Source organism: Dipteris shenzhenensis, chromosome 32, assembly GCF_047967505.1.
Source record: "Dipteris shenzhenensis isolate YYH24624 ecotype China chromosome 32, Dip_SZ_1.0, whole genome shotgun sequence".
NCBI lineage: Eukaryota > Viridiplantae > Streptophyta > Polypodiopsida > Gleicheniales > Dipteridaceae > Dipteris > Dipteris shenzhenensis.
In genome coordinates, this window is record NC_141627.1 from 46150577 (window position 1) to 46177613 (window position 27037).

General features: G+C 45.3%; 1 protein-coding gene across 2 annotated transcripts in view; it reads left to right on the top strand.

Annotated features, from left to right (window-relative positions):
• The window catches only part of LOC147880862 (pentatricopeptide repeat-containing protein At4g35850, mitochondrial-like), a 103726-nt gene that overhangs the window by 46462 nt on the left and 30227 nt on the right, over positions 1–27037 (top strand). For both annotated transcript variants that reach the window (XM_087370981.1, XM_087370980.1), the window contains 4 exons: positions 3262–3327; positions 25732–25829; positions 25986–26103; positions 26230–26439. In XM_087370981.1, coding sequence (XP_087227107.1) covers positions 3262–3327; positions 25732–25829; positions 25986–26103; positions 26230–26439 — 492 coding nt within the window. The remainder of the gene's footprint in view (positions 1–3261; positions 3328–25731; positions 25830–25985; positions 26104–26229; positions 26440–27037) is intronic.

Consider the following 27037-nt stretch of genomic DNA (forward strand, 5'->3'; position numbering starts at 1 on the left):
TAGGATATACGCAGATCCACCTACCCCACTCATTGAGGATCTCTATAGGGCAGTTTGGGGTCTCTTCACATAGACTTTGCATTGAGAGTCATTGGGCTGAGAGTTTGCCCATGGAGAGGCATTTATGCACATTATGTGACACACGAGAGATTGAATCGGAGGAATATTTCATTTTCAGATGCCCAATATACTATGAGATTCAAGGGCGTTTCTTTTACCTCTTCAGAGGCAGTTATGGGATATTGTCCCGCTTTCCCTCCTTTCTAGACCAGAGATGTCTAGCTGCCTTCATTCACGAGGCAATCAGACACTGGGAATGTCTACTTCGATCACGGGTTACAGTAGTCCTTTTCAAACTTAGAGCTACAACCAGGAGACGACACAGGACCACATCCATGGGCAATCGCCGGCACTCTATCTCTAACTTTATGCCCTCACTACCTCATCCCCGTTGACGCTCTGATGATGAGGATGTTAGTGTTGTGTAGACGATCGTCATTTTGACATGACTCATCACTTATCATTTTGCATTCTGCATTGGAGTGGATGCTGATGTAGTAGCTCCACCCACATAACTCGTTTGTATCAGGATTTTCCACAATCTCATAGACCCATTGGTCTTTCAAAGACTTTGATAAACTTTCTTTCTTTCACTCGGGACATCTTGCTCAATCTAGTGCCGTTCCCTCGAGGGGGATCATGTTGCTGCCTCAAGCTGTAGCCGGCTCCCAATGCGAGTTGTGAAAGAAAAGAAAGGGACCTCCTCCACCCTGTCTGAGTGCCCTATTCGGGCTGGCCAGAACCACTTCCGTGAATCCCACTATATGTCACAGATTGCTCCCGTCGGGGTCCATAAAACTATGGCGCGGTCAATGTACCAAGTCTTGCCCAAGCGACCCACTATCCTAATTCTTGGCCACTCCACCCCCTCTAAGGCCGCCTCTGGCTCATCCATTGACTTTGTCTTTGCCTACAATAAGCCTCTTGGTCCAATCCTGTAGAATCTGCAGCAACATGATCCTAGAGACTCCCGAAAGAAGCGAGTCCTGAGAGGTATCCAAGTCCGTGAAAACTGCCCCAATTAGTAGTGTGGGGTATAGGGGTTGTGTAATCTCTTCCACTAGGAATCAGGCATAGCAGCATCAAATCTTTGCCATCCGGGTGCTTGCCCCCTAAAGGTGAGAGGGCTAATTTTGGCCTCTGCCTCCATGGGGAGCTATCTCCAAGCTCCGAAGGATCTGCCTGGTCCAATGTCCCACTATGCCCATCCAATGTGAGTCCGCTGACTTAACATGCATCCCTCCGAATCTTGGACCTCTAGGTGCCATATGAGCGGCTGCCTCTCCATGGTTGTTAAGACACTGGTGTGTCTTATGAGAAGACACTTAAGACACTTAAGACACGTGTCTTACCTTAATACACCTTTAGACACTTCTGTTTTTTAATTTTTGTGGGTGGGTTGTAACAAGAAACATTCAGTTTGACTTAACCATGCTATCATGGATGGTGTTTGGATCCAGCAGTGGTAGGACCCCGCAGATTCGGATTAGGATGAATCTTGAGAGATTTGACTGCTGAGAGTCGAAAGTTTCCTTTCAATTATATGTATTGAGATGCAGATTTTATTCATGTCACTTATGTTTATTGGTCTATGATGATTTGCATCTAGGCTCTTCTTAGGTTGTTTATTTGAATTTTGAATATCAAGATTCAACTATTAGTTTAAACCTTTAAAGTTCTGAGTCGTGACTTGCAAGCCCTTGAGTCGTGACTCTTAACTTGCAAGCTCTTGAGTCACGAGTCTTAACTTTAACTTCAAAGTCTTGAGTGACGAGTCTTGATTCTTAACTACATTGTACAAGTGCATAGTTACTTCTTGCATTGTTAAAGTGTAGCTTATCGTACTTCTAGAATCTAGCAGCTAGCTATGCTAGCAAGTTGTACACTTGTGTACTTATACAAATATTAATCAAATATTTATTATTATAACCGCAACGACATGTCTTATGTGTCTTATCTTTAAGACACTTTAGACACTCGTGTCTGAAGCGTGTCTGACGTGTCGTGTCTTAACGAGTCTTACAACCATGTGCCTCTCAAACTCCTCCCTGTGGGACGGGCTGGTCCGAATGAGGCCCCTCGCTAATCTCTACCACACTCTGGAAAGGCTCCTCATCAATGGAGAGCCTTTCCCAGTCAAGGGAGCCTCGGAGGAGATCCACCTATAAGACTGTTTCCACTGACATCCTGTGTGGGGAGTGTTTCTGAGAAGCCCCCTTTGCAGGACGAGCTTCCATGGTTCCGTTCTTTCCCTGGCCTATTGGGTTGGGGGTGCCACCGGGTAGCCTAAGGCCCACGATAAGGTTGTATGATTGCATGTTTGGTAGCATCAAACTCCTGGACGTAACACTTGTCATCATTGGCTAGGTATAACCTCAGGGCCAGGCGGTAGCATGGTTATCTTCTCTTAACCTGCTATTGATTGATATTTTAATGCTATCTCATCAGAATGTCTGAGAATGGATTGCTTTTTGATAGCAGAGGCTTGAAAGGGTTCACTTGCAGCTAGTTTTTCTGTTGGAGTTTGTTGGGTTTAGCAGTTCCTCATTCAGGGGTAGTCCTTCTAGATCTTTTGTGCGACTTGTATTATATAGGAAAACACAACTTGACTTCCATGAATCTGCACTCTTGCAGAAAGACACCGCTGGTCGGTCAAAAAGATGTCATCTAGTTCTATATACTGCTCAATATATCTCAAGACGGCCTTTATAGAGTCTCGATGCCTCTTTCATTTTTTTTCTTTGGGCTATGCATGTCTTAGCTGGTTTATATCATTGACACTTTAAGCGAGGATTTTATCCATAACTTGATTTTGAATGACATGATGTTTGCAAATGCATTGTGTGTCATTGGATCAAAGGCCACCAATATATTATCTGAAGATAGCTTTATTTTTAATCATATTATGTTTGCATTATTGGACCAAAGGCTGCTACTGTATATTGTCTCACGAGGAGCTTGTTGCTTTGAACAAGAAACCACATTTTGTTCGTCTATTACATCCATGAATTTTGAAAAATGCAGTTGGCACTCGTTTTACTTCTTCACTTTGCAAAAGTGTGTGCACACGCATGAACTCATGCAGACCTGTGCATATGTGTTTATGTTTGTGGGCTTAAGATTTCAGCAATTCTTTTATTGTTGAACAATGTTTTAAGGTTTTTTTACGCTTCAGATTATAGTGTTTTCTAAAAATGACAGGACTTGGCATTCAACTGTCTTATTGCAACCTGTGGTAGATGCCGCCAACAACGTCGTGCATTTCAGGTTTTGATTTCTCTATCCAGTTTGTGTGTCAATTAATATTATTTCGTTTTGATAATTTTCTCGTTCTAGATCTGGTTTTTAAAATAAAATTACTGTATTTAAGTGCATTATTGGCGGGCCTTCTTCCTTTCTTTCAGCCCCTCCATGGCCCCTTTCGGAGTGCCCGCAGGCTGGTTTTGCACGCCTTGTGCTTTGATGTAGTAATCTCAACAAGTTTCAGGTTAACCGCTCCCCTCGCTAGTTTGCAGAAATTTTCCTCTCTTGGGACCTTGGGTCTTGTCCACCTGCCCCTCTCTATCTCTAGATCATGTGAGCTAGTTCTCATTTTGCAGATTAGATGCCGTTTAGACATTGATATGTCTTCGCCGAGGTATTTTTGCATTCCATAGCTGTCCATCGGATTAATTCCCTGTTTATAGAACTGCACTTTGCCCCCAGGTCCTGCCATCATTTCTGTAGCATTTTGTATATCACCAAATCCCTAACTTCACATGGATCTTTTTGTATATCAGTAGCCATTGTGCTCCATGATTCCATCCATTTCATTCCCTCTCTATGCCATCCACTGATTTGCGTACCTTCTAATGCCTTGTGTGGTATCGTATTGGCATGCATCTTTGCAACCTTGTCGAGAGGTATCATACCAGTCTCAGCCAGTAGGATGGGGCAGTGTCTTTACTATTGGCAAAGGGCACTCTGGACTCTAATGTGTGTCTGTGTAAAAAGCTATGTCTCAACCTTTGCTATGTAGGGGAGCCACCTGATGCCCGTCGGGGAGCTATGAAGAGCCCATCCTCTCGGACTACTGCCCAGGTCCCCTCCTTGCCATTAGAGTCGAGAGTGCCCTTTACTTCTGGCAAAGGGCACTCTGGACTCTAATGTGTCTCTGTGTAAAAAGCTATGTCTTGACCTTTGCTATGAAGGGGAGCCACCAGATGCCATATGGGGACCTATGAAGAGCCGGCTCTCTCAGACTACTGCTCGCTTCCGCTCCTTGTAGGCAATATCCCGTTGCTGTATGAAGGTCTTCCTCTCCTCTACTTGCAGAGGTGTAAGGCTCCATCCGAGTAGATCCCTGGGTGGTCATGTAGGGCTGATCGTCTACGTAGTGTCGCATGGCGAGCTTGAGTGTCCCTTAGTATGATGAGAGGCTGAGCTTGGTTGGGGTCCCGCTACTATGTGCCAGGCCCCCTTAATCCTTTACTTCTGGACTAATGGAGTGAAGGTCACGAAGCTGGTCGCATCATCAATGGGAGTGGCAGGTGTGCGGGGGATGCCTTTACTTTGACACTGAGAGCCTTAATGGCTCTCTGCTGCTGCTTCAAAAAGCGTGGCTGAAATGCAGGCCTTCGCAGGCTCCTATTCGTGACATCCACCCATTTGGAAGTCTCTGCGATAGCCAACTGCATGGTGGCTATCTGTGCCTCTATTGCCTCTACTGTTGGACCAATGCTCGGGGCTATTGCTACGGCTGCCAACTCTTTACGAAGCTGTGATATCTTCTGTCCCAGGCTGTGGATGAGACAGTTGTGCTCCGCCTAAAGGTGTAGGGACATGGGGACAGCGGACTGCGAGTGGTGAGGGGGCATCTAGAGTGTGGAATGTAGTGAGTCCGCACGATGGCTGGCTGAGGGGTAGGGGTGATGGAAATGAGGCGTACTGATGGTGAGGCATAGAGTGGTGTGGTAGGCCGTTGGGCTAAGAGAGCATGTGATTGCAATCATTGGATGTCTACATCAGTGTTGAGGCTGACCCTGGTGGCACTTTCATCACCATATATGGTGTTATCATTACCATAGATGGTTTGGGGGGGAGGATGATGATGTGATGGGGTTGGGGTAAGATTGAAGCTGGAGCTGAAGATGAAGCTGAAGTTGATGCGGACGCTGATGCTGATGCTGAGGCTAAGTTTGTGTGTGGGGCTCAATCCGAGGCGGATGTGCTAGGTCCCTTTTGAACAATAGCGCTATCTGTTTGAGACCCACTGTGATTGCAGTGGTTATTGAAGGCCTTTGTCTCTCCTTTCAAAGTTAGTTTGGCCTGTCTTTGCTGCTCGTCTTCCTTCTTTTGTTTGTCATCTTTCTTATCACCTTTGTCCCCTTTTGCCATTTTTTTGTTTGCTGGGTATCTCTTTCTCCTTGTTTCCCCCTTTGTAGGTTGGCCTTTATGGAGGTGAGAAGGGCGTTTGTCCCCTCACACTTTTTATTTTTGAAAGGGGGCCACAATGCCCTGACAAAAGCCCTCGTATAAGAGTGTCTTGATTGGAAGGGAACCACCTGTTTGGAGCAGAAAATATGCAGATAATACTACCCACTCTTGGCATGGAACATCATCTAGGGGCAGCAAAGACTTTTTGTGCAGGCTCAACGACCAAGAAAATGCTGGTAGGCAGTTGTGACAAGCGTTTGGATGTCTGGAGCTGTTTTGCACAGTCTCTTGGCAGCTTCCTGAGTTTGGGACAGGAGATACAGACCTGCAATCAGATTGGAGCTGACCATGGCAGGTTTTCTTGGGTTTCTTGGGCTTTAGTTAGACCTTCGGCTGGTGTGGAGGCTGAGGAAAGACTTGGAGTCACACTGTAGTAGCAGGGAGAAAGCCTGACTCACTCTCTACTCACTAATAACTGAACTGAGAGAATAATGCTCTCAAACACAAGTGGAATAGTAGAGTGAGTGTGAGAATCTGAGGAGGAATATAAAGGGCCTCTGAAGTGGGAAATAATAACCGAATATCTGTATGCCCAATAGGGCTGAATACAATTGAATTCCTCACTGTAGAGCATGGTTGGCACGCACGATCGCGTTTGATGTGTACCGTTTGATATTAGTGCGGTACTAAACAAACTAAAAAATCTTAGCCGTACGTCCGATGGTATGTTCGATACCCCCCAAAAAAGACAGATTTTAGAGTTTTGGAGTAGGTACTTGTACAAGCCTTAAAACTTGTACAAACATGTTATATAGGTGCTTGATGGAAATAAAGAGGGAGAGAGATGGAGATGCTTGATGCAGCTTGAGCCTTGTCAATTGTTGGAGATGGAGAAGGGAGAGTCGATGCTTAGTGTGAGATCATAGTGAGGAGAGAAGGGGTTTATATGGAGCCTTGCCTTTTGGGAGGCCCAAAATCAGTTTGGCAGAACCATCACCAATAACAAAACGAGCCATCCAAAAAAAAACGAACGAAACCAAACCCCCCCCCAAACATAACGTATGGATCGAACGGTACGGTACGGGACGTTCCGTACATCAAACGAGGACAACCATGCTGTAGAGTTGGAACTGATGGCTGCGGGAGGGAGTCTCGTGGCTGCAGGATAGGCTGTGCTGTCATGGCACCTGCTGTTGATGTGGCTGCCTTTGACGTGCAGTCCAGCATGCCACGGGCTGTGGATGCCCGTGAGACACACCTGGGCGGGATTGCTTAAGGGTGGAGCAAACCAAACAAGGACCCAATAACGTCCTGACAGCTTATAAATTTCACCGGCTCGTAACGCCCAAGAGTCCTTCTCCATCACAAGATAAGCAAACTGGCTGGCTACAAAAACTCGAGGTGAGCGCTTCTGATTTGCATATAGCTGAGCTCTATCCTCAGCCCTGTGAAAGTTTTCCTTCACAAATTGCAACGTATATTGTTGCAATTACAAAAAGTCAGCAGCTGCTCTAACATGATGTTCAGTAGACCAATAATACATGAAGCCTTCGACTGAACATAAACACAAATAGACTCGACTGAGTGGCAGATTGTTTTGAACTATGGTATGCAAACTCAGTTCATAGGAAGATACTCTTTCCAATCAGATTGCTTTTGGGACACATAAGGTCACAGCATATCCTCGAGAATCCGGATTATCGCTTAGTCTACCCATCTCATCCATTAGATAAACTCATACTGCGCTTATTGTCCAGTTTTTTGAAAACTTCACGCAAAAAATAACTTGTAAACTTGGAGTCGTGAATACTCACGATCGCAGCTAGTAACAGATTTAGACTAAATAGCTTTCTCACAAACAACTGTGATAGTTAAGCAACAAAATCTAGTCCTCATTGGAATGGCTTTGGCCATCTTGTTTAGTCTATCCCACCATCCAAATGGCATCATGCCCTCTTCTGGTTCATGCCAATCCAACAATAAATTTGATGGAGATACTTTCCCATTTCTTATCTAGGAACTCCAATGGATGCAACAAGCAATCTTGTCTCAAGTATTCTGCCTTATTGATGTGGCATTGCTAACCTTCTCGAACATAGTGTTTGCAGTGTTACAAGAAATGTTTTGTAGGTTTCATTTAGAACACTTCAAGAAATTTGCCTGGGGTTTCACCTAGAAAATGTAAAATACTATAGTGATTTTGGACTACCTTTTGATTAGCCTTCTCCTTTAGTGCTAGCCCTCATCATGGCTGAGTCTGCCCTTCACCTCCGGAGTGCCGATAGAAACTCAGTACGAAGACTTTGTATAAATGGATGCTCAAGTATGTGTGGGTGTGTGGATTTGTATGTGTGAGAGCATATTTTTATACTATGGTCTACACCCACTGTTGGGCGTTGATGACGTCAATGGGGATGTCATAGTAGCTAGTCCTTGCTATGTATGATGGAGTTTATGGTTTTCAACCTTGTGAGTGACTATCATGAGATTGAAACTGCACTATGTTGTGTTTTTAGAGGATGAGTTTGGGAATGTTCCTGGATTCATCTAGGTATATGCTTCTGCCGTATTAGCGGACATGCAAATTTCACCTTCTGAAGTTTTCGTCCAAGTTGCGGCCTGTTGGTATTGTGATAATTCTTTCTATCTTAAACGGTGCGTTGCCCTATCAGCTAGATTTAGATTTAGATGCTCGTTGGGGAGAGACTAAAATGAAAATGTTTAGACTTCACAAGCAGTTGTAGCTTGAATGAAGAGATTTTGGACTACCTTTTGATTAGCCTTCTCCTTTAGTGCTAGCCTTCATCATGGCTGAGTCTGCCCTTCACCTCCGGAGTGCCGATAGAAACTCAGTACGAAGACTTTGTATAAATGGATGCTCAAGTATGTGTGGGTGTGTGGATTTGTATGTGTGAGAGCATATTTTTATACTATGGTCTACGCCCACTGTTGGGCGCTGATGACGTTAGTGGGGATGTCATAGTAGCTAGTCCCTGCTATGCATGATGGAGTTTGTGGTTTTCAACCTTGTGAGTGACTATCATGAGATTGAAACTGCACTATGTTGTGTTTTTAGAGGATGAGTTTGGGAATGTTCGTGGATTTATCTAGGTATATATAAAATACTATACATCATATAATTATACAAAGACACTGCACAATTTGAAGCGAAGATTTTCCTGCTTAGCCTTTTCAGCCCATCCCGCCTCTCTCTCAGCCCACCCCGCTTGCCCTTCACCCATCTCACCTGTGCATGGTAGCTACTGCCTCATCCCGTGTTGCTGCCATCTCACCTATTCCTGCCTTGCTGCTACCTCATCCCCCCTTGGTGCATTGTGTCTAGCCCTCCAGCCCCAGCACAAACATTGTGCAATCTACTCAAGTCAAGAACCCGACCACGGGGCTACTCCAAGGATGTTCCAGCCTCAACACCAAGGCAACTGCGTAATTAATAATGTAGCTTACAAGCTAGACTTACATCTTGTCTTTCATCTTAGCTACCTCAAAGAGATGTTAGTCACAAGTGATAGCTTAATTTCTATAGATCCCTTAGTCTTTGTAGAGGAGCTTATTTGCTTTAAAAAGTTGTCTGTTAACATACCTCATGAGGTAGAAGCAGTTTTATATCATAGAGAGAGACCTCTTAGGAATTTGGTACTTCCTGAGCTCCTTATCAAATGGTGGGACAGGACGTGCAATTATAACTTTTGGGAGAATGTGGCATCTTTGCAGCGGTAAGGTTGTTTTGTGGTTGGAGAAATCTTCTATCCTTAAGGTCATAGCATACGTTGGTATTATGATGGAGTTAGATCCAAGCAGGGGACCCTTTAAAAGGGGTCTAGTGTGACGTTAAGTCCATATCCAATATTATAGTGCCCTTAAGTCAGGGGCACCCCTGGGTAGTTCTGTATAAGTCTTAGAGCTCATTTGAGGAGATCCCATAGGGTAGACTCCTTGGGAGACTTGGACCTGGTGCAAGTCTATGCCTAGTCCAGCTGAACACTAGGATTGGTGGAATCTTGTGGTACGGGACACAAAGGTTGTGTCTGGTGATGGGGCTTGGTGCTTGACTACCTTGAGGTTCATAGGGTGATTCTTTATATTGATTCTATGGCTGGCTGTGTGAGTCCGCCAGCCCCCTCAAATCGGGCTTTACTAATGCTTGGTTGTTCTTGGATATCATGTATATATGGGTGCATGTTTTAGATACCTTGCCAAAGGGTCCGAGCGATTGGTTGGTGAAGGATGTGTTGGGTTATCGAGCTGGACCGGCTTAGAAGTAGCATCAATCCTGGTGGGGGCTTTGGCTATGGGTGGGCCGCCCACTCCGGTAGCTGTGATGGGACGAAACGGAGTGGCTCATGGCCCCATTGGTAGATTCCAGTTGATTGTCTCCCGAAATTTTGAATGCTTTACTCTACTTTATCCAACGTTACCTTTAGCAGTGTCTGCTAGCTAAGCATATATGGAGTACGTTCAGGATCATTGCTCGCTTTTGTTAGGTGTTCACATGGGGCATGGTTTCTTGGTCACAACGGGCAACCAGGCTTTGCAATTTGAGGCTATGAGGAGGGGGGGCATACATCATGAGAGGGGGTCTTGTGATGCATTAGGTCTTGCTGGTTTCCACACAACAACCCTCTTCTCTATGCAAAGATGATGCTTGAGAGACAATGGCTAGTATCATGGCCAAACACATCTAGCTTGTTTGCTGTAGCCTACTGATAGGTGGACAACAGATCCGACTTGCGGTCCCCTTAGTGAATGTCTAGCTGGATGGTTTGTGAACAGGCGTTAGGAAAGACCTAGTAAGACCTTAGAGTGTCTCATGTGTTGTTGCAAAGCTTGGCTTGTAGGCATCTTGTGACTGAGGAATCCCTGGCTAGACAGTTTCCCACACTGGCTGTGCCTTCTTCAAGGTTACCCACCATCCTGATCGGGCCACACACCAACCAGGTCATTCGTGAGGATCTCTTGCAGCTACACACCTTTAGGACTTGGTTGGAGCCGAGGGAGCTTCTAGTGAAGTTGAGCTTCTACAGAGATTACTGTCTTCGTATTTTGGAGGAGGGATTCATCACACCACCGGGGTACACTAAGCTTCATATGCCTCACTCACTACGGATCTCCATCGGATAGTTTCGGGTATCATCACACCGCCTCCGCATAGAGAGTGGTAGAGCAGAGGGGATTCCTAGGGAGCATCGCTTATGCATATTGTGCAACTGTCAGGAGGTCGAGTCGAAGGAGCATTTTATTTTCAGGTGCCCAGTGTACTACGAGATCCGAGGTTGCTACCACTGCCTCTTCTGAGAGCTCCGGGCTCCTTTTCAGATTTCTGGCCTACCCAGATCAGAGATGCCTCGTGGCCTTCATTCACGAGGGGGTCCAACACAGAGAGTACTTACTTAGGTGACGGGGCTTGGCCACATCATTAGACAGCTTTCAGATCAGGATCACAGAGTTCTTCCCATCGAGTGACATTGATCGTCTAGTCTCTAGCTGCAGACGTGACAGAGACCCCGACCCAACGACCGCAGCACTACGCACGAGACGTCGAGGGGACACACAGATCACTCTGGGGGACCTCTCGTCATTGTTTAGACCTGGGATACGTCCCATGGGAGTCATGGTGGCTTTGGTCTTGCGTCGAGCCTCGTCCAAGAGACCGAGATGTATAGCACCCCTTGACGGGCACCAGCGTCCCATCACCGGCTATGCACCAGCTAGGGCGACATGACATACGGAGGATTCCGCTCCGCTTTAGTCCTTTTCTTTTCATTGTTACATCCAGATGTATTTGATTTGATTATGTATGATCAGACTTTTAGCATGGATGATGATGCTCGTTTTAGTAGCTCCACCCTTACTGTGATTTGTATCAGGTTTTCTTTTAGTCTCATAGACCCATTGGTATTCTGAAGACTCTAATAAAATTTCTTTCTTTTCTTTCTTTCAGACAGACCCCAAACACGTCTCTTTTCCTTTTGATAGTGCTCTTCTGAACAGCTGATCGTTATATGGCTTTTTAAAAGCATTTTCTAAGTGTGTTTTTTTTTTTGGGAAAAGATACATGTCTACCAGATACTATCAGAGCAAAACCCAAAAACTTCTTTTGTCAATGTTAATCTGGAGCCTGTAGGCCATCTCCTGGTGGTTCTAGTGATGCCCTATAGGCCATGGTATGTGCCTTGTAGGCATAAATATAGGCATTTGTAGTGTTAGTGCCTATTAGGCCACATAGGACACTTAGTCCTAAATAGACAAGCCATTATTCCTGATCATGCATTTGCTTCACAGTAGACAGGAAGAGGCAATGCTTCCAAGCCTATGGGTAAGCCAAAATCTACGCATAGCAGCTGCAATTCCTCCCATGCATCTAAAAATACAGCATATAAGTCAAAGAAGAAAAGATGTAACTATTGTCGCAAGCTTGGACATGACATCTTAGAATGCAGGAAGCGCATTGCTTCGGAGAAAAATAAAGCAGGATTGACAGTTAATGCCTCACATGCTATTGAATCCCATGAGCCAGCAGATGCTTCACATGCACATGCTCTTCAGGATGATTGGGCATGGGCTGTCCATTGCTCATTTGATCCCTCCAAAGCTGATGCACTCTTTATGGCTGATGATGCTCAGTCTTGGTACTTTGATAGTGGTGCTTCCAAGCATGTCACATCTTGCAGACAGTTGTTTCACTCTTTAGCTGATGCACCTCGAGGGGGGACCGTCACATGTGCTAATAATGCTTCATATGCTGTAAAAGGAATTGGAGATGTGCAGCTCACATCTATTTCAAGTCATCCTGTCACTTTGACAAATGTTCTCTTTGTGCCTGGAATTGAAGTCAACTTGATCTCAATTTTAGCAATTGCTACTTCAGGTTTCAGAGTGATTTTTGATGGCTATAGATGCCTAGTTTATGATCTTTGTGATGACAATGCCATAGTTTTCACTGGCACTTTGCAAAAGGGCCTTTATCACCTTGATCATCACTCAGCTGCACTTTCTATTGAAGCATTTGCTATTTCAGATTCACAGCTTGCTGAAACTCATCTTTGGCATGAGAGAATGGGTCATCTCAATTATAGAGCTCTTGCAAAGCTACATTCATAGTAGAGGGCAAATGATGTACCTCAAACTCTCACAGTTTCCAAACATGTGTGTGAGGGTTGTCTTTTGGGTAAGATGCATCAGTTTTCTTTTCAAAAGCTTTGTCCAAAACTCTCACAAAGGAAATTGCAGCTAGTGCACAGTGATGTCTGTGGTCCAATGAGGACAAATGCCATTGGGGGGTACAAATATTTCATGACTGTCATTGATGACTTCACAAGATATTGCTGGATATATCCTTGAAAAGCCAAATCTGAAGTTTTCTTATGCTTTCAGAAGTGGCTGAATATGGTTGAGAATGAATCAGGATGCAAGCTTGTCACCCTCAACAGAGGCTAGGGGGGGGGAGTATATGTCAAAGGAGTTTGACGCATTTTTGTCTTCACGGGGCATTGTTCACTCATGCACTACTACTTACACTCCTCAGTAGAATCCTGTTTCTGAAAGGAAAAACAGGTCCACAATGGAGATGGCCAGATGCATGCTTAAGGCCAAGTCTTTGCCCAATAAATTTTGGCTTGATGCAGTGATGTGTGCCAACTATGTGCTGAATAGATCACCTACACGGGCATTGTAGACTGTTACACCTTATGAAGCATGGAAAGGCAGGAAGCCTTCACTATCACACATGAGAGTTTTTGGGTCTCTTGTAGATGTTCATCTACCATCTCAGCTGAGACATAAATTTGATGACAAGGCAATCAAATGCATATTTATTGGTTACAGCCAGGTGAGTAGGTTATACGAACCAAATACTGGGAAGATTATTGTTAGTAGAGATGTAATCTTTGCTGAACATTCAGCTTCTCCTCTTGTCGATTGCAAAGCTAAGCCAGATGTTGACATGTTTGATACCTTTGAATCTTGGTTACCTCTGCCATCCAGAGGACTTTGACCAGCAACATGAGCCTCCTGCAGGCCCTCCACCAAGCAATAATCAGCCACTACCCCACGCTGATTTGCAGGTTTCTCTTCCAGCACAAAATGATCCCACTATTCATGATGCAGTCATTGAAGAAAGAGCTGTCAATAGACAGCAAAGGCAAGTTCCCAGATGGCTTCTTGATACATTGAGGGACAGCAAACAAGATCAGCCTTTTGCTGCCCAGACAAGATCAGGGAATAGACAGCATGGTCACTTTCTTGAGTTTGCACTCCTTGCTATAGCTTGCAATCAAGAACCTCTGTGCCATAAAGATGCTTTTGACGGCAAAGAGTGGATGGATGCAATGAGAGCTGAGTTACATTCCATTGCTAAAAATGACACATGGGAATTAGTACAGCTCCCTTCCGGCAAGCATGCCATTGGAACCCAGTGGGTCTACAAATTAAAAAGGAAATTTGATGGTAGCATAGATCGATACAAAGCCCGTCTTGTTGCAAAAGGGTATGCCCAACAACAAGGCATTGACTTTGAGGAGACATTTGCTCCCACATCATTGCCATTAGATGTGTCATTGCCATTGTAGCCCATCATCATTGGCAAGTGCACCATCTTGACATCAAGACTGCTTTTCTTCATGGGGATCTGCGGGAAGAAGTAGTCTTTGAGGTTGTGAATTCTGAAAATAAGGTATGCCGGTTTAGAAAAGCCCTTTATGGTTTGAAGCAGGCACCCAAGGCATGGTATGCCAAAATTCATGCACGCTTACTATCCCTTGGTTTTCAAAATAGTCCCACAGAACCCACTCTTTATGTCCGTGGGAGTGGATCTGATTTTTTAGTGCTGATTTTATACGTGGATGATATGCTCATCATGGGCCCAGATACTCAGCAAAGGGCAGCTTTCAAGACTGATTTGCTGCAGATTTTTGAAATGTCAGACATGGGACAGCTCCATTATTATTTGGGCATTCAGTTTGCTCATGTTGAGGGGGTATCATGATGTCTCAGTGCAAGTATATTGGATAGCTCTTTGATCGTTTTCAGTTTGAGGATTGCAAGCCAATCTCTACTCCAGTGAACCCTGGCTTCAAATTCTCAGCTCATGATGGGAGCACACCATGTGATATCACTCTTTATCAGCAGGCTGTTGGATGCCTTATTTATTTATGTCACACCAAACCTGACTCACAGTATGCAGTATCTCAGCTCAGGAGATTCATGCACATGCCCAGTACACAGCATTGGCAGGCAGTGAAGAGAGTCTTCAGATATCTCAGACGCACTTAGGATTTAGCCCTCTTCTATGGTGATTAGGGTTCACTTACCATGCATGCTTACACGGATAGTGACTGGGCAGGATGTTCCGACACCAGAGTGTCACATACTGGCTATTGTTTTTTGCTTGGCAATTCATGTATCTCTTGGCTCAGCAAGAAGCAACCAACAGTTGCTACATCTAGCTGTGAGGCTGAGTACAGGGCAGCTTTCACTGCTACAGTAGAGTGTGTTTGGCTTTGACAGTTACTTACAGACCTTAGTATTGGCCAGACATCCTCCACTATTGTCTACACTGACAGCCAGGGTGCTTTGGCCATTGCACGTAACCCGGTTTCATGCGCGTACCAAGCATATTGAAGTTCACTATCATTATGTTCGGGAGCGGTTTTCAGCAAGAGACATAGAGTTGTCCTATCTTGCCACAGAGGACAACATAGCAGATATGTTTACAAAGGCACTTCCTCGTCCCAAGTTCGAAGTCTTTCGACAGGATTTACACTTGGTTCCCTTTGTTACATGATCTGACATCCCTTGTACATTCATAGGTGTCTATATCCTTTTGGATGAACATGTGCCACCATGACCAGAAAATACCAGGTATTCTGAGACGTTTCCAGCGTACTTCAGCCGATCCCATGGAGGGGGGTTTGTAGGCCATCTCTTGGTGGTTCTACTAATGCCCTATAGGCCATGGTATGTGCCTTGTAGGCATAAATATGGGCACTTGTAGTGTTAGTGCCTATTAGGCCACATAGGACACTTAGTCCTATGTGACACCTAGGACACTTAGTCCTAGGTCTAGATACAAGTACTTTGTACTCTCTATTTTCATGATCCTAGTTTTGACGTGACGGTAGACTCTATCGACTCTTTGTACCTTGCTCTCTCTCTCTCTTTCTATTCATCGATCCTACAGAGCCTTCTGGTATTATGGATGAATAGAAAGTATGAATATGTTGGAGTACTCTTGACCCTAGTGAATAGAACCTCTTGTGGGTCACTTTCTAAAACATGACCCTAGTGAATAGAACCAAGGTAATAGCACTAGGAATTACACTTGTTGCACATATAATCATAAGTACCCTTTGGACATTAATTAATGCTTCCAGATGGGACACACAGGCGCCACAAGTGAAGCATACAACCCAAGCATGCACACACTAGGACACATGGCAAAGTGGACGTGGGAATTTAATGGCTCTAGGGGGCCACTTTTTAAGACATGATCCTAGTGAATAGAACCTCTTGTGGGTCACTTTCTAAAACATGACCCTAGTGAATAGAACCAATCTAATAGTACTAGGAATTACACTTGTTGCACATATAATCATAAGTACCCTTTGGACATTGATTAATGCGCCTAGCTTGGCAACCCTAGGCCAAATTCAGTGGCGGTTAGTTTAATTACTTCGCCATCACGTCCCCGTGACATACCCCCCTCTTGAAACAACAAACTATCATGTTCGCTGTCCCAAAATTACAGAAAATATAGAAGAATATCACAATAGGCATAAACAGCCCATAATCTATAGTAGTACATCACATGAACTACAATATAGAATGCACATACGGCGGGACTGCAGATCCATCCATATGATAGTCTATCAACTGTCTGGAGTGTGATGACGACTCATCATAGAAGTCTCATGGCAGAAACACTATCAGCATCAGTGCCTCGGGTGGAACCGTAGTGTCACCAAGCGACCTCTAGATATCTTGTGAGCCTATCTGCACTGTGGGAGCGGAGGTGCTACCCCCTCTGGAGCATCCGATAATGCTCTAGACCTGTGCTTTGATGAATCGGGATGAGCGGCTACCGCAGTAGACTCAAGATCAAATGCCTCAAGGGAGAGTTGCAAAACCTGTGGTGAATTTGCCAATTCATTCCTCTCCAACCAGATCGCATCGTTTGCAGGATTATTCTTGCACTTCACTCGATAGCGTCTGGAAACTCTACCGTTAATCTTCCGATCCTTCTGTGCCACAATCTGGTCAGGAATCAAGACTTCATCTTGTTCATCAACTTCAGGTTGCTCTTCAATTGGCATATCGTGTGGCAATTCTTCACGAAAAGGCTTCGACAGGCTAACATGGAAAGCATTGTAGATGGTCCACTTCTCAGGTAACTTCAGCTTGTAAGCTACCTCATTGATCTTCTCAAGAACTTGAAAGGGCCTGTAGTACCTCATATTCAGCTTGGTATACAGATTTACCTTCCCTCTCTTGCTCTAGAGATGCGCCTTAAGAAAATGCAGCAATACCTAGTCACCTTCCTTGAAGACCATGTTCCAGCGATGCTTATCTGCGGCTCTTTTCTGCTTGTCTTGGCTGCGTTGAAGGGCATACTTAACCTTTTCATACGCTGTCTGCAAGTCTTCCACATACTGATCAGCCACAAATATCTTCTCTTTTGTATGCAAAATAGGAGGAACCTTTTTCCCACCTTCCACTATTTCAAACGGTGCCTTAGTGGCAAATACTCCCATTTTGTTTTGTGCTCAAACACATAACAACGCATTGCTGTAGAGTTTGCCTCTTTTGATTGGCCATCAGTCTGTGGATGATATGAAGGTGAAAACAGCAGTGAGGTACCCATGTTATCAAACAAGCCTCTCCAAAACATACTGGTCATCCGTGGATCTCTATCGCTCACGATAGACTCAGGCATCCCATGGTACTTGAAAATAAACTTTCAGAATTCTTTTGCCATTTGCTCAGCTATAATCTTCTTCCTCACTGGAATAATTATAGTCCATATGCCATCATGACCAGTAGGTGTGTGAGGGAGATTTTAAAAAAAAATCCATACCGATGCTCTGCCATGGTCTATCTGGTATGGGCAAAGGTGGGCAAAGGCTGAAGTAAACCGGGCTGCTTCTGCCTGTCATACTTCACCTTTTGACAAATGATACATGTCTTGACATAAGTCTCAACATCCTTCCTTAGAGAAGGCCAATAGAAATAGTGCTCCATTGCTTTGGTTGTAGCCTCAATATCCCTATGTCCTGCATACGGTGGGGCATGACTTTTAGTGATCACCTTATGCCTCAATGGCTGCGTCACACACAGCTTACCATGCATCATCATGAATCCCTCCTTGAGAGTATAGTGATCATGCCGATTGCCCTCCATAAGCTGATCATAAATATGTGCAAAAGCATCATCTGTAGCATACTTCTCCTTCATGGCATCTAGCTCATTGTGACAAGCTATAGTAATTGCAGATACTTGTGGTTTCTTGGACATAGCTTCTGTACGTGGCCTTTTGGAAAGTGCATCAGCCCCACTACATTCTTCTTTCCAGCCACATGAACAATCTGAAAATGAAAAATGGAAAGGAAGTTTGCCCATCTCATGTGCTTCTCTGACAACTTTCTCTGAGCGAGAAAGTACCGCAGCGATTGGTGATCAGTTTGCACATAAAAATCAGCACCTAATAAATAGTGCTTCCACACAGTAAGAGCATGATGTATTACAGCTACCAATTCTCATACACATTCATGTTATGTTCAGCATCTTGAAGCAGCCAGCTCTCATATGCAACCACTCTGCCTTCTTGCATAAAAACTCCACCAACACTGTTGCCGCTTGCATCACATTGAAGAACAAAAGGCTTTTGCAAGTCTAGCAAAATGATAACAGGATCAGAGCATAATTTTTCCTTCAGCTCATTGAATGCTGCAATTTCTTTTTTCCCCCAACGGATAGGCACCACCTTCTTCTGTAAAGCATGTAAAAGTGAAGCTATCTCAGCAAAATGGTGTATGAACCGCCTGTAATATGAACACAAGCCAAGAAAGCTACGTACTTCATGTAGGTTCTTCAATGGAGGCCAATTCTTGATTGCCTCTAGAGTCTATCTTGGCAGGGTCCATTCTTACTCCATCCCTTGAGATGATGTGTCCCAAGAAATGGATCTTTGGCATGAAGAACTCACTCTTTTTAGTGTTGACCAGCAGCTTGTGTCTCCTGAGCTCTGCAAATATAACTGCCAGGTGTTGCTTATGCTCCTCTTCATCCTTCGAGTGCACAATAATATCATCAAAGAATGTTCCCACAAACTTTCTGTGCTCTCTGAAAATCCGGTCCATCATCCGGTTGAAGGTAGCATGAGCATTAGCCAGATCAAATGGCATGACAAGAAACTCGTAAAGCCCAAAAGTAGTCCTCAAAGCAGTCTTGTGTACATCTTCGGGAGAGGAATAGAGAGACAGAGGAGTTGGAGCAGAACTGGAGCAGAGGAGGCAGAGAATGAGTTGGGGCAGGCTTAATAGCCAGTTCTGGAGTAGGAGGGGCCCAGCAAAGGATGGAGGTGGTGAGGAGCAGCTGCAGGTCCTGTCACTGAGAGTGAGGGGGTAGGGAGTCTTTTATAGGCTTGACTCAGGAGGTAGGCTAGCGGGTCGGCCAGCTGGTCTCGGTCAGTTCCTAGGTTGGTGGGCTGGCCAGCTGCGGCCAGTTCTGGTCGGCCATTTTTGGCCTTTTTGGCCACTTGTTTGGCCCTGCTGGCTGTCCTTTTGGCTGGCCTGTTTGGTGCCTTTTGTGCCTTTGGCTGGCCTTAATGCCCCTAAAATAGGGATTGTAGTTGCTTAACAACCACTCTTCAAGTTGATGCGATTGAAGATGGCCGATCCCTCCAATCGATCTAGAATATCATCAATGCGTGGGATGGGGAATCGATTCTTGATAGTGATCTTATTCAGAGCCTTGTAGTCAAAACACATTCTCCAAGATCCATTCTTCTTGTGCACCAGTAGGACGGGAGAACAATATGGAGAAAAACTTGGCTGAATCAGCCCCTTCTTTAGCAGTTCATTCACCTGGCTCATGGTCTCCTCGTGTTGTGCCGCACTAACTCTGTATGGTGGACGGTTCAGTGGAGAGCTGCCAGGAATAATGTCAATGGTATGATCTTCTGGCCTTTCAAGAGGTAACTCCTTTGGGAAATCATCTGAGAAACATTCTTGAAACCGAAATAAACACTCAGTTTGCTGTTTTCCCAGCTTGGAGAGATTAGATTCATCCTCTACTGGTTCCTTTCTTTTACGAATATCAAGTACGCTGAAAGATGTTTTTTCATTATGGAGGAAATCGCCGAAGCGGATACAACTGGGACTGATTCCCCTTTCATATTTACATCTATGACCTAGGTTTTACCCCTATAAGTCAAGGTAAGCTTCTTATCATGCGTATCAATGATAGCATGAACACGATGCATCCAAGGCATCCCCAGCAAAACATCACACTCAGGTAAAGGCATCACATAAAAATCCTCGTAATCCACATAGCCCTGAATGTGAATCCGCAGCTTCCCTATTATAGGGGTGACAGGGTTACTGAGCTCTAGATTATTCATATTGGCCTCACAAAGCAGGCCAATCTGCTTTGGTCGAAGACTCGACTGAGCTGCAAGTTTAGGAGTTATAAGATTTGCTTTGGCTCTCGAGTTAAAGAAGTACAAGCAATGCTGATCCCGCATCTTGCCCCATGCTTTGCACATCTCTGTCTTCTTCTCATCATGCTCACCCCCAATGATATCAGGAATGTGGCCAGCAGTTGGCTTGGGTTTCTTGCCCCTGGGATGCGCTCTTCTATCCCGATTAGGTTCAGCTCGAGGTGCTGCAGATTCTTTCCTCTTCTTCTGGGGACAGTCTGTTGCCCTGTGACCACTCTCTTTGCAGAGGAAACACTTTCCTTCAACAAACAATTTGTTTCTAGACTTGTCGGATACAGAGTGGGCCCGTGTGGAGCGGCTACAGGTTCTCATGCTATCACGGATGATTCGTGGTAAGTCATCCGTTCCTCACCAGATCACTCAGGCTGAGTTTGGGTCACCCCCTTTACAGCTAGATGCTGCATTTCAGGTCATCACATATCTGTACCGAGTTAGGGAATATGGGGATTCTACCTTGGGGCGTAGCAGGCTACCATGGATAGCTCTATCCTCTTCTATGGCACTTGCAGGGCACTTGCAGCAGGAGGAGATCAGAGGTGCTGGTATGCACGTACAGAGAGATGGTTTGAGCGACTGGGGCTCCACATGCATAGACTACCTCCCTTCTAGTACAGCATGGATGCTCCGTTCTCTCCCCTCTTATCACACGAGGTCAACCAGGTTATACGTGAGGATCTACTACAGCTACACACTTTTGGACTTGGTTGGAACCGAGTGAACTCCCAGTGAAGCTTAGCTTCTACATAGATCACTTCTTACATATCACAGCGGAGGGTTTCATTGACCCACGTGGATACACACAGATTCACCTACCCCACTCGATGAGGATCTCTCTTGGGCAGTTCCGGGTCTCTTCACACAGACTTCGCATCGAGAGCGGCAGAGCAGAGCAGAGCGACTACCCAGGGAGCGACGCATATGCATACTATGTGACATACAGGAGGTTGAGACAGAGGAGCATTTCATCTTGAGGTGTCCTGTGTACTATGAGATCCGAGGACGTTTCCATTGCCTCTTTAGAGATAGTTATGGGATTTTAGCCCATTTCCTCTCCTACCCAGACCAGCGGTGTTTGGCAGGTTTCATTCATGAGGCACTTAGACACCACGAGAGGATACTCCGAGCACGGAGACAGGAGCAGACTTCTTCCTCGGTTGATCCCTCTCACAGCTCTATCACGGAGTTCTTTCAGCTAGATCACATGGACCCCAACGAGACGAGGCCTCGACATGACCGTGACCCGGAGCCCGTGACCCGACAGCTCAGACAGAGGGTCGACACACAGATCACACTTGGAGACATCCCCTCCTTGTTTAGAGTTGGAGCCCGACCGACAGGGGTCACAGTAGCCCTGGTTAGACGCAGAGCTATGACCAGGGGACGTGCCAGGGCTGCACCTCTAAGTGGCCGACAGCACTCTATTGCCGACTTCATGCCTCCACTGCCTCATCCATCCTGATATATTGTTGTTGCTAGGGATGATGATGATATTGATGATGATGCTGAGATTGATATATAGTCGACCATTGACATGACTATGTTGTACTTAGGACTTAGTACTGCCATTTTGCATTTTTTGCATTTTTTGCATTGGTATGGACGCTCGTTTAGTAGCTCCACTACCACAGCTCGTTGGATCAGGATCTTCACAGTCTCATAGACCCATCGGTCTTCTGAAGACTTTAATAAACTTTCTTTCTTTCTTTCTTTCTTTCTTTAGAAGTGAGAGAAGAAAGCTGCTGTTTTCTTCTCTGGCCTGCCATGAATTTTGATTTAAAAGGTACTTTTCCAGCCTGCTTTGGTTTCTTGTACTCCTCTTTAAAATTGTTTTTAAAGCATGAGACTCTGCCTTGCATGAGTGAGTAAGTTGTGTTTGTATTTCCTATCAACTGTGACATGCTGGAAATGTGTGTCCTTGGGGTCCTTCTAGAGCTTGTATAACACTCCCCACAGCAAGATTTGCTAGCACAGGTGGTACTGTTTGATTGTGAGACACCATGGGACTGCCTCCCTGCATTCCAGGCTGTATCCCCACATTAGCATACATAGGATTTAGGGCTGGCTGTGTGGTCATAGCTTGGAATATAGATCCTCCACCAAAGTGGGATGGTTGAATCACATGTTGTGGTTGGGCTTGCTGCCCTTGCTGCATGTTTTGAGCATTGCTGCCATTCTCATTCCCGTGTGGTCCTTGCCTCGGTGGCATAGGCAATAGAGCTGGATTATGTACAATCTCAGCAAAGCTTTGAGTGAGCTGAGTTAAAACTTGTAACACAGAAGCCATCTGAGTTTGCGTCACGGTCAAAGCATCTGGTTGTACGCTGCATACACAATGACATCTGTTGGCCCCAACACTTGGCGGCGCTTGCAGTATTTATTTATTCACTGGTTAGTTCAATTACAAGGAACTCTCTTCCTGAACTCACCCACATGTGCAACCCAGTACAATGCCAACCAACGGCTGTGCAAGTGACCAACACGTAGGCTATCCTCTTGGTTCCCTTCAGTAGTTAAGCAATATCACAAGTGGAATAACCCAACATCATACCAAGCAGTGCATCCACACAATTCAAGGCCATCACTGAGTCCAAGGCTTGCCACTGCTCCCCCAGGAAGAGAGTAACACAACCAGTGCCCCAATCGTCTTCCGGGCCAATGGTAGGGCAACCAACCTTCCAAAGCTCAGCAAGAGTAGCAGATGCACACACCATGAGAAGAAGAGAGGAGTACGGCAAGCACATGGAGCCTGTTTCAGCTCGAAACAGCCCCAGAAGATGGTCGACCAGTAGTTAATGGAGACTGGCAGGAGAATGCTGTCCCTGATTGCCTTCCAGCACTAGAAAGAGTCACAAGAAGAGAGGACCAGCAATCCGCAGCCAAGCAGCCATGAAGTCGTTTGACAAACTGAGGAATTCAACCCATGGCAATCTCAGATTTCAGTGTGCACAGCACCAGACAGGAGCCAAGAGGTAGGCGACCAGGAATATGGCCTCAAACAATGAAAAGGAAGCATTCTGTCGCAAAGAACATGGAGAAAAGCATCAGAAAAGGCCCAGATTGGAGACGCCTAGGCCCAGGGAGCATGCCAGCAGCACGAAACACCAACAGGAGAAGATCTGTCGCGGAGAAATAATCAAAAACGTCTTCAGCCAGCAAAGGGAGAGCTCCATAAATCCGCCACACTCCAAAAAGACTCTCTGGTAGGGATCAAGACCTAGAACAGCAGGATAGGATAGGGTAGGGCTCCAGGACCTTCCAGATGGGACACATAGGCGCCACAAGTGAAGCATACAGCCCAAGCATGCACACACTCAGATGTTGGCCCTAACAGTTGGCGCCCCTTGCGGTATTTATTTATTCATTGGTTAGTTCAATTACAAGGGACTCCCTTCCTGAACTCATCTGTAGGTGCAACCTAGTACAATGCCAACCACTGGCTGTGCAAGTGACAAACACGCAGTGCTATCCTCTTGGTTCCCTTCAGTAGTCAAGAAATATCACAAGCAGAATAATCCAACATCATACCAAGCAGTGCATCCACACAATTCAAGGCCATCACTGAGTCCAAGGCTTGCCACTGCTCCCCCAGGAAGAGAGTAGCACAACCAGTGCCCCAATCCTCTTCCGGGCCAATGGCAGGGCAACCAACCTTCCAAAGCTCGGCAAGAGTAGTAGATGCACACACCAGGAGAAGAAGAGAGGAGTATGGCAAGCACATGGAGCCTGTTTCAGCTTGAAACAGCCCCAGAAGATGGTCGACCAGCAGTTAATGGACTCTGGCAGGAGAAGGCTGTCCCTGATTGCCTTCCAGCACTAGAAAGAGTCACAAGAAGAGAGGACCAGCAATCTGCAGCCAAGCAGCCATGAAGTCGTTTGCCAAACATGGCAATCTCAGATTTTAGTGTGCATAGCACCAGACAGGAGCTAGGAGGTAGGCGACCAGGAATATGGCCTCAGACAATGAAAAGGAAGCATTCTGTCGAGAAAAGCATCAGAAAAGGCCCAGAATGGAGATGCCTAGGCCAAGGGAGCATGCCAACAGCAGGAAACACAAACAGGAGAAGATCTGTCGCGGAGAAATCATAAAAAACGTCTTCAGCCAGCAAAGGGAGAGCTCATAAATTTGCCACACTCCAAAAAGACTCTCTGGTAGGGATGAAGACCCAGAACAACAGGATAGGATAGGGTAGGGCTCCAGGACCTTCCAGGTGCTTCCAGATGGGACACACAGGCGCCACAAGTGAAGCATACAACCCATGCATGCACACACTTAGGACACATGGCAAAGTGGACGTGGGAATTTAATGGCTCTAGGGGGTCACTTTTTAAGACATGACCCTAGTGAATAGAACCTCTTGTGGGTCACTTTCTAAAACATGACCCTAGTGAATAGAACCAAGCTAATAGCACTAGGAATTGCACTTGTTGCACATATAATCATAAGTACCCTTGGGACGTTAATTAATGCCCCTAGCCTAGCACCCCTAGGCCAAATTCAGTGGTGGTTAAGCGCCATGCAAAGGTCCTCTCTCTCCTCCCAAAAAATCCTGGGTGGGATGAGAGAGAGAGATTCAAGTGGGCCAATATATCCAAGGCCACTGGGGCCACATTATTGCTTATAGGATTAAATCCCACCAATGCCTCGTGTCTTGTAGCGCGACGCCCGTCAATAAACCATGCTCCCCTAGTTCAACCGAGGGGTGAATGCAACCACCTCCAACATTGGGATGGGGCTAGAGTAAATGACACAGGCCTCGTTTCCTTGAATTGTGGTTTTAAGTATCACGTTTTTGAATTTGAATAGTTGTACTAAGCATGGGTTTTGGTGTATGGATGCTGCTTAGCTTCCTGTCATGTGTGAGTGATCAGTGAGGTACGAGGTTCTCACTCTGTCAGGCGATTTCCTCTGAAATGGCCTGCTCTCAAGGCTTGTTTCCTATCCAGTAACTTTTAGAGATAGTGGTCGTTTGAGATGGGCTTTGCTATCCCTGGAAAAAGCAGCATGTGAATGCTAGCTCTGAATTTGAGGAAGAGACCAATGAAGCCAGACATCATTGACAGTTTCTGAAGAAAACCCTGTTCGATTGTCCCCCAAAAAAAGCCTCTCGCAAAAGGTGAGATCATGTAGCCAGCTTGCTGTGTATAAGCCAGATATGCAAGCTTTGGAGCAGTTTTACAAATGTACACATGATGGCAGTGAGAACAACCCAACGCCCCCCCCCCCCCCTTCTTCTCTGTTCCCCCTTCCCCTTTTCTCATGCCATCATCTGGCTTTTACTTCCTCTAAAACCCAAAATCAGTAAAGTACGGTGAGCTGTAAATTTTACGAATGCTGTTCTGAACCTTTTCTTTTGAGGACACACATTTCAACTGCATTAAAAAAAGCTTATGAAAAACCCTTTAAATGAGGGGATTTTAAATTGTTTGTAGACAGGGAGCTGTGCATATCTAATGGATGCATGTGAGATGACATTCTTGTACTCTTGCTTTTGTCCCCCTATGGGAAAAAAAAAATCCCAAGCAAGGTTGTGGAGGAGATGATGCAGTTCAACATACGCCCAAATTTAAAGACTTTAACAGCACTTCTAGGTGCATGTGGTGCAGCCGGGTTGCCCAAAGAAGCGTAAGTACACTGTTCTGTAGTTCTTTTCAGGCAATTGTATCCTCAATCTTCTGGCATGTCTATCATTGCAGATGATTCTTTCCTTTAGTGAAAAATACAGTATTCTTGGTGATACTAAAGATGTGTCTTCCAGTTAACAAAATCCTTTTTACACAGGGCTGGGGTCGTGCAGAGAATAACTGAATCGGGATTTGCTCTGAACAAGTACTGCTATGCTGCGCTCATCACAGCAGAAAAGAATCATGTGGCCAGAAAGAATGATGTCTTTGAAAAGGTGATAGTATGTCAAACAGAGTGAAAACTGGCTCTGCTATTTTATAAAGGACATGATCAGTTATGAAAAGTTTTAATGATGGGGGAAAATGAGCATAAACAACAAGGTGTGCCATGGAATGCACAGATTATGGAGCATTTGAGGCAGTCAAGCAGCTGGTCGGCTCAGGATGCCTTTGGTGCGCGGGATGGAGCAGATATGATCGATGAGATTGATGAGTATCTCTATTGTTTGCCCACCATTGATTTTGTACGAGGAAGGAGAAACATAGTTGATCGCCGGTTAACTGTTTATCATGCTGCTCTCCTTGCATGTGCTGACCTTAAAAATACAGCGGTGAGTGGATTTGTGATGTACAAAGTTTGTCATCAGTCTTTGAAAATTGGAAGGCTAAGAAACATCAGCCATGGTTTCTGTTATCTTGTAATGGTTTGGTTCTGCGCTTTTTGCGGGGAATTTTGTGCAACCGCCATTGATAACAGGGATGCAAAGATATGATTTGCTTGTAGATCCAATTGATTGAGGCTGTGTATGATGTCCTATATTGCTGCACTGACCTCATATTTTCAAAATATGTATCCTTATTTCGTTCAATGAGACTTGGAGAATGTAGTGCATGTTGTTGTAAGCTACTCATGTTGTGGGAATCCATTCTTTGGGGCATCAGTCTGCAGTTTGAATTAGGCAATCCAGTGGTGGTATCTTAAGGTTCAAGACGGAGATGTTTTGGGGATTAAATTTCCAAGGACTAATCTTTCGTGTAAGATTGCTTCTGTTGATACTGTCATCCAAAGCCCTGGCTTCCACATGTCAACAGCACTGAGTGATCAGTCCCTATCAAAAGGGTGGCTTCTGCAAGTATGAAGGACGCAACGACCGGGATCCAAATAGGATTATCCATCACACTGAACCTATCTTGGATGCAGGTAAATCT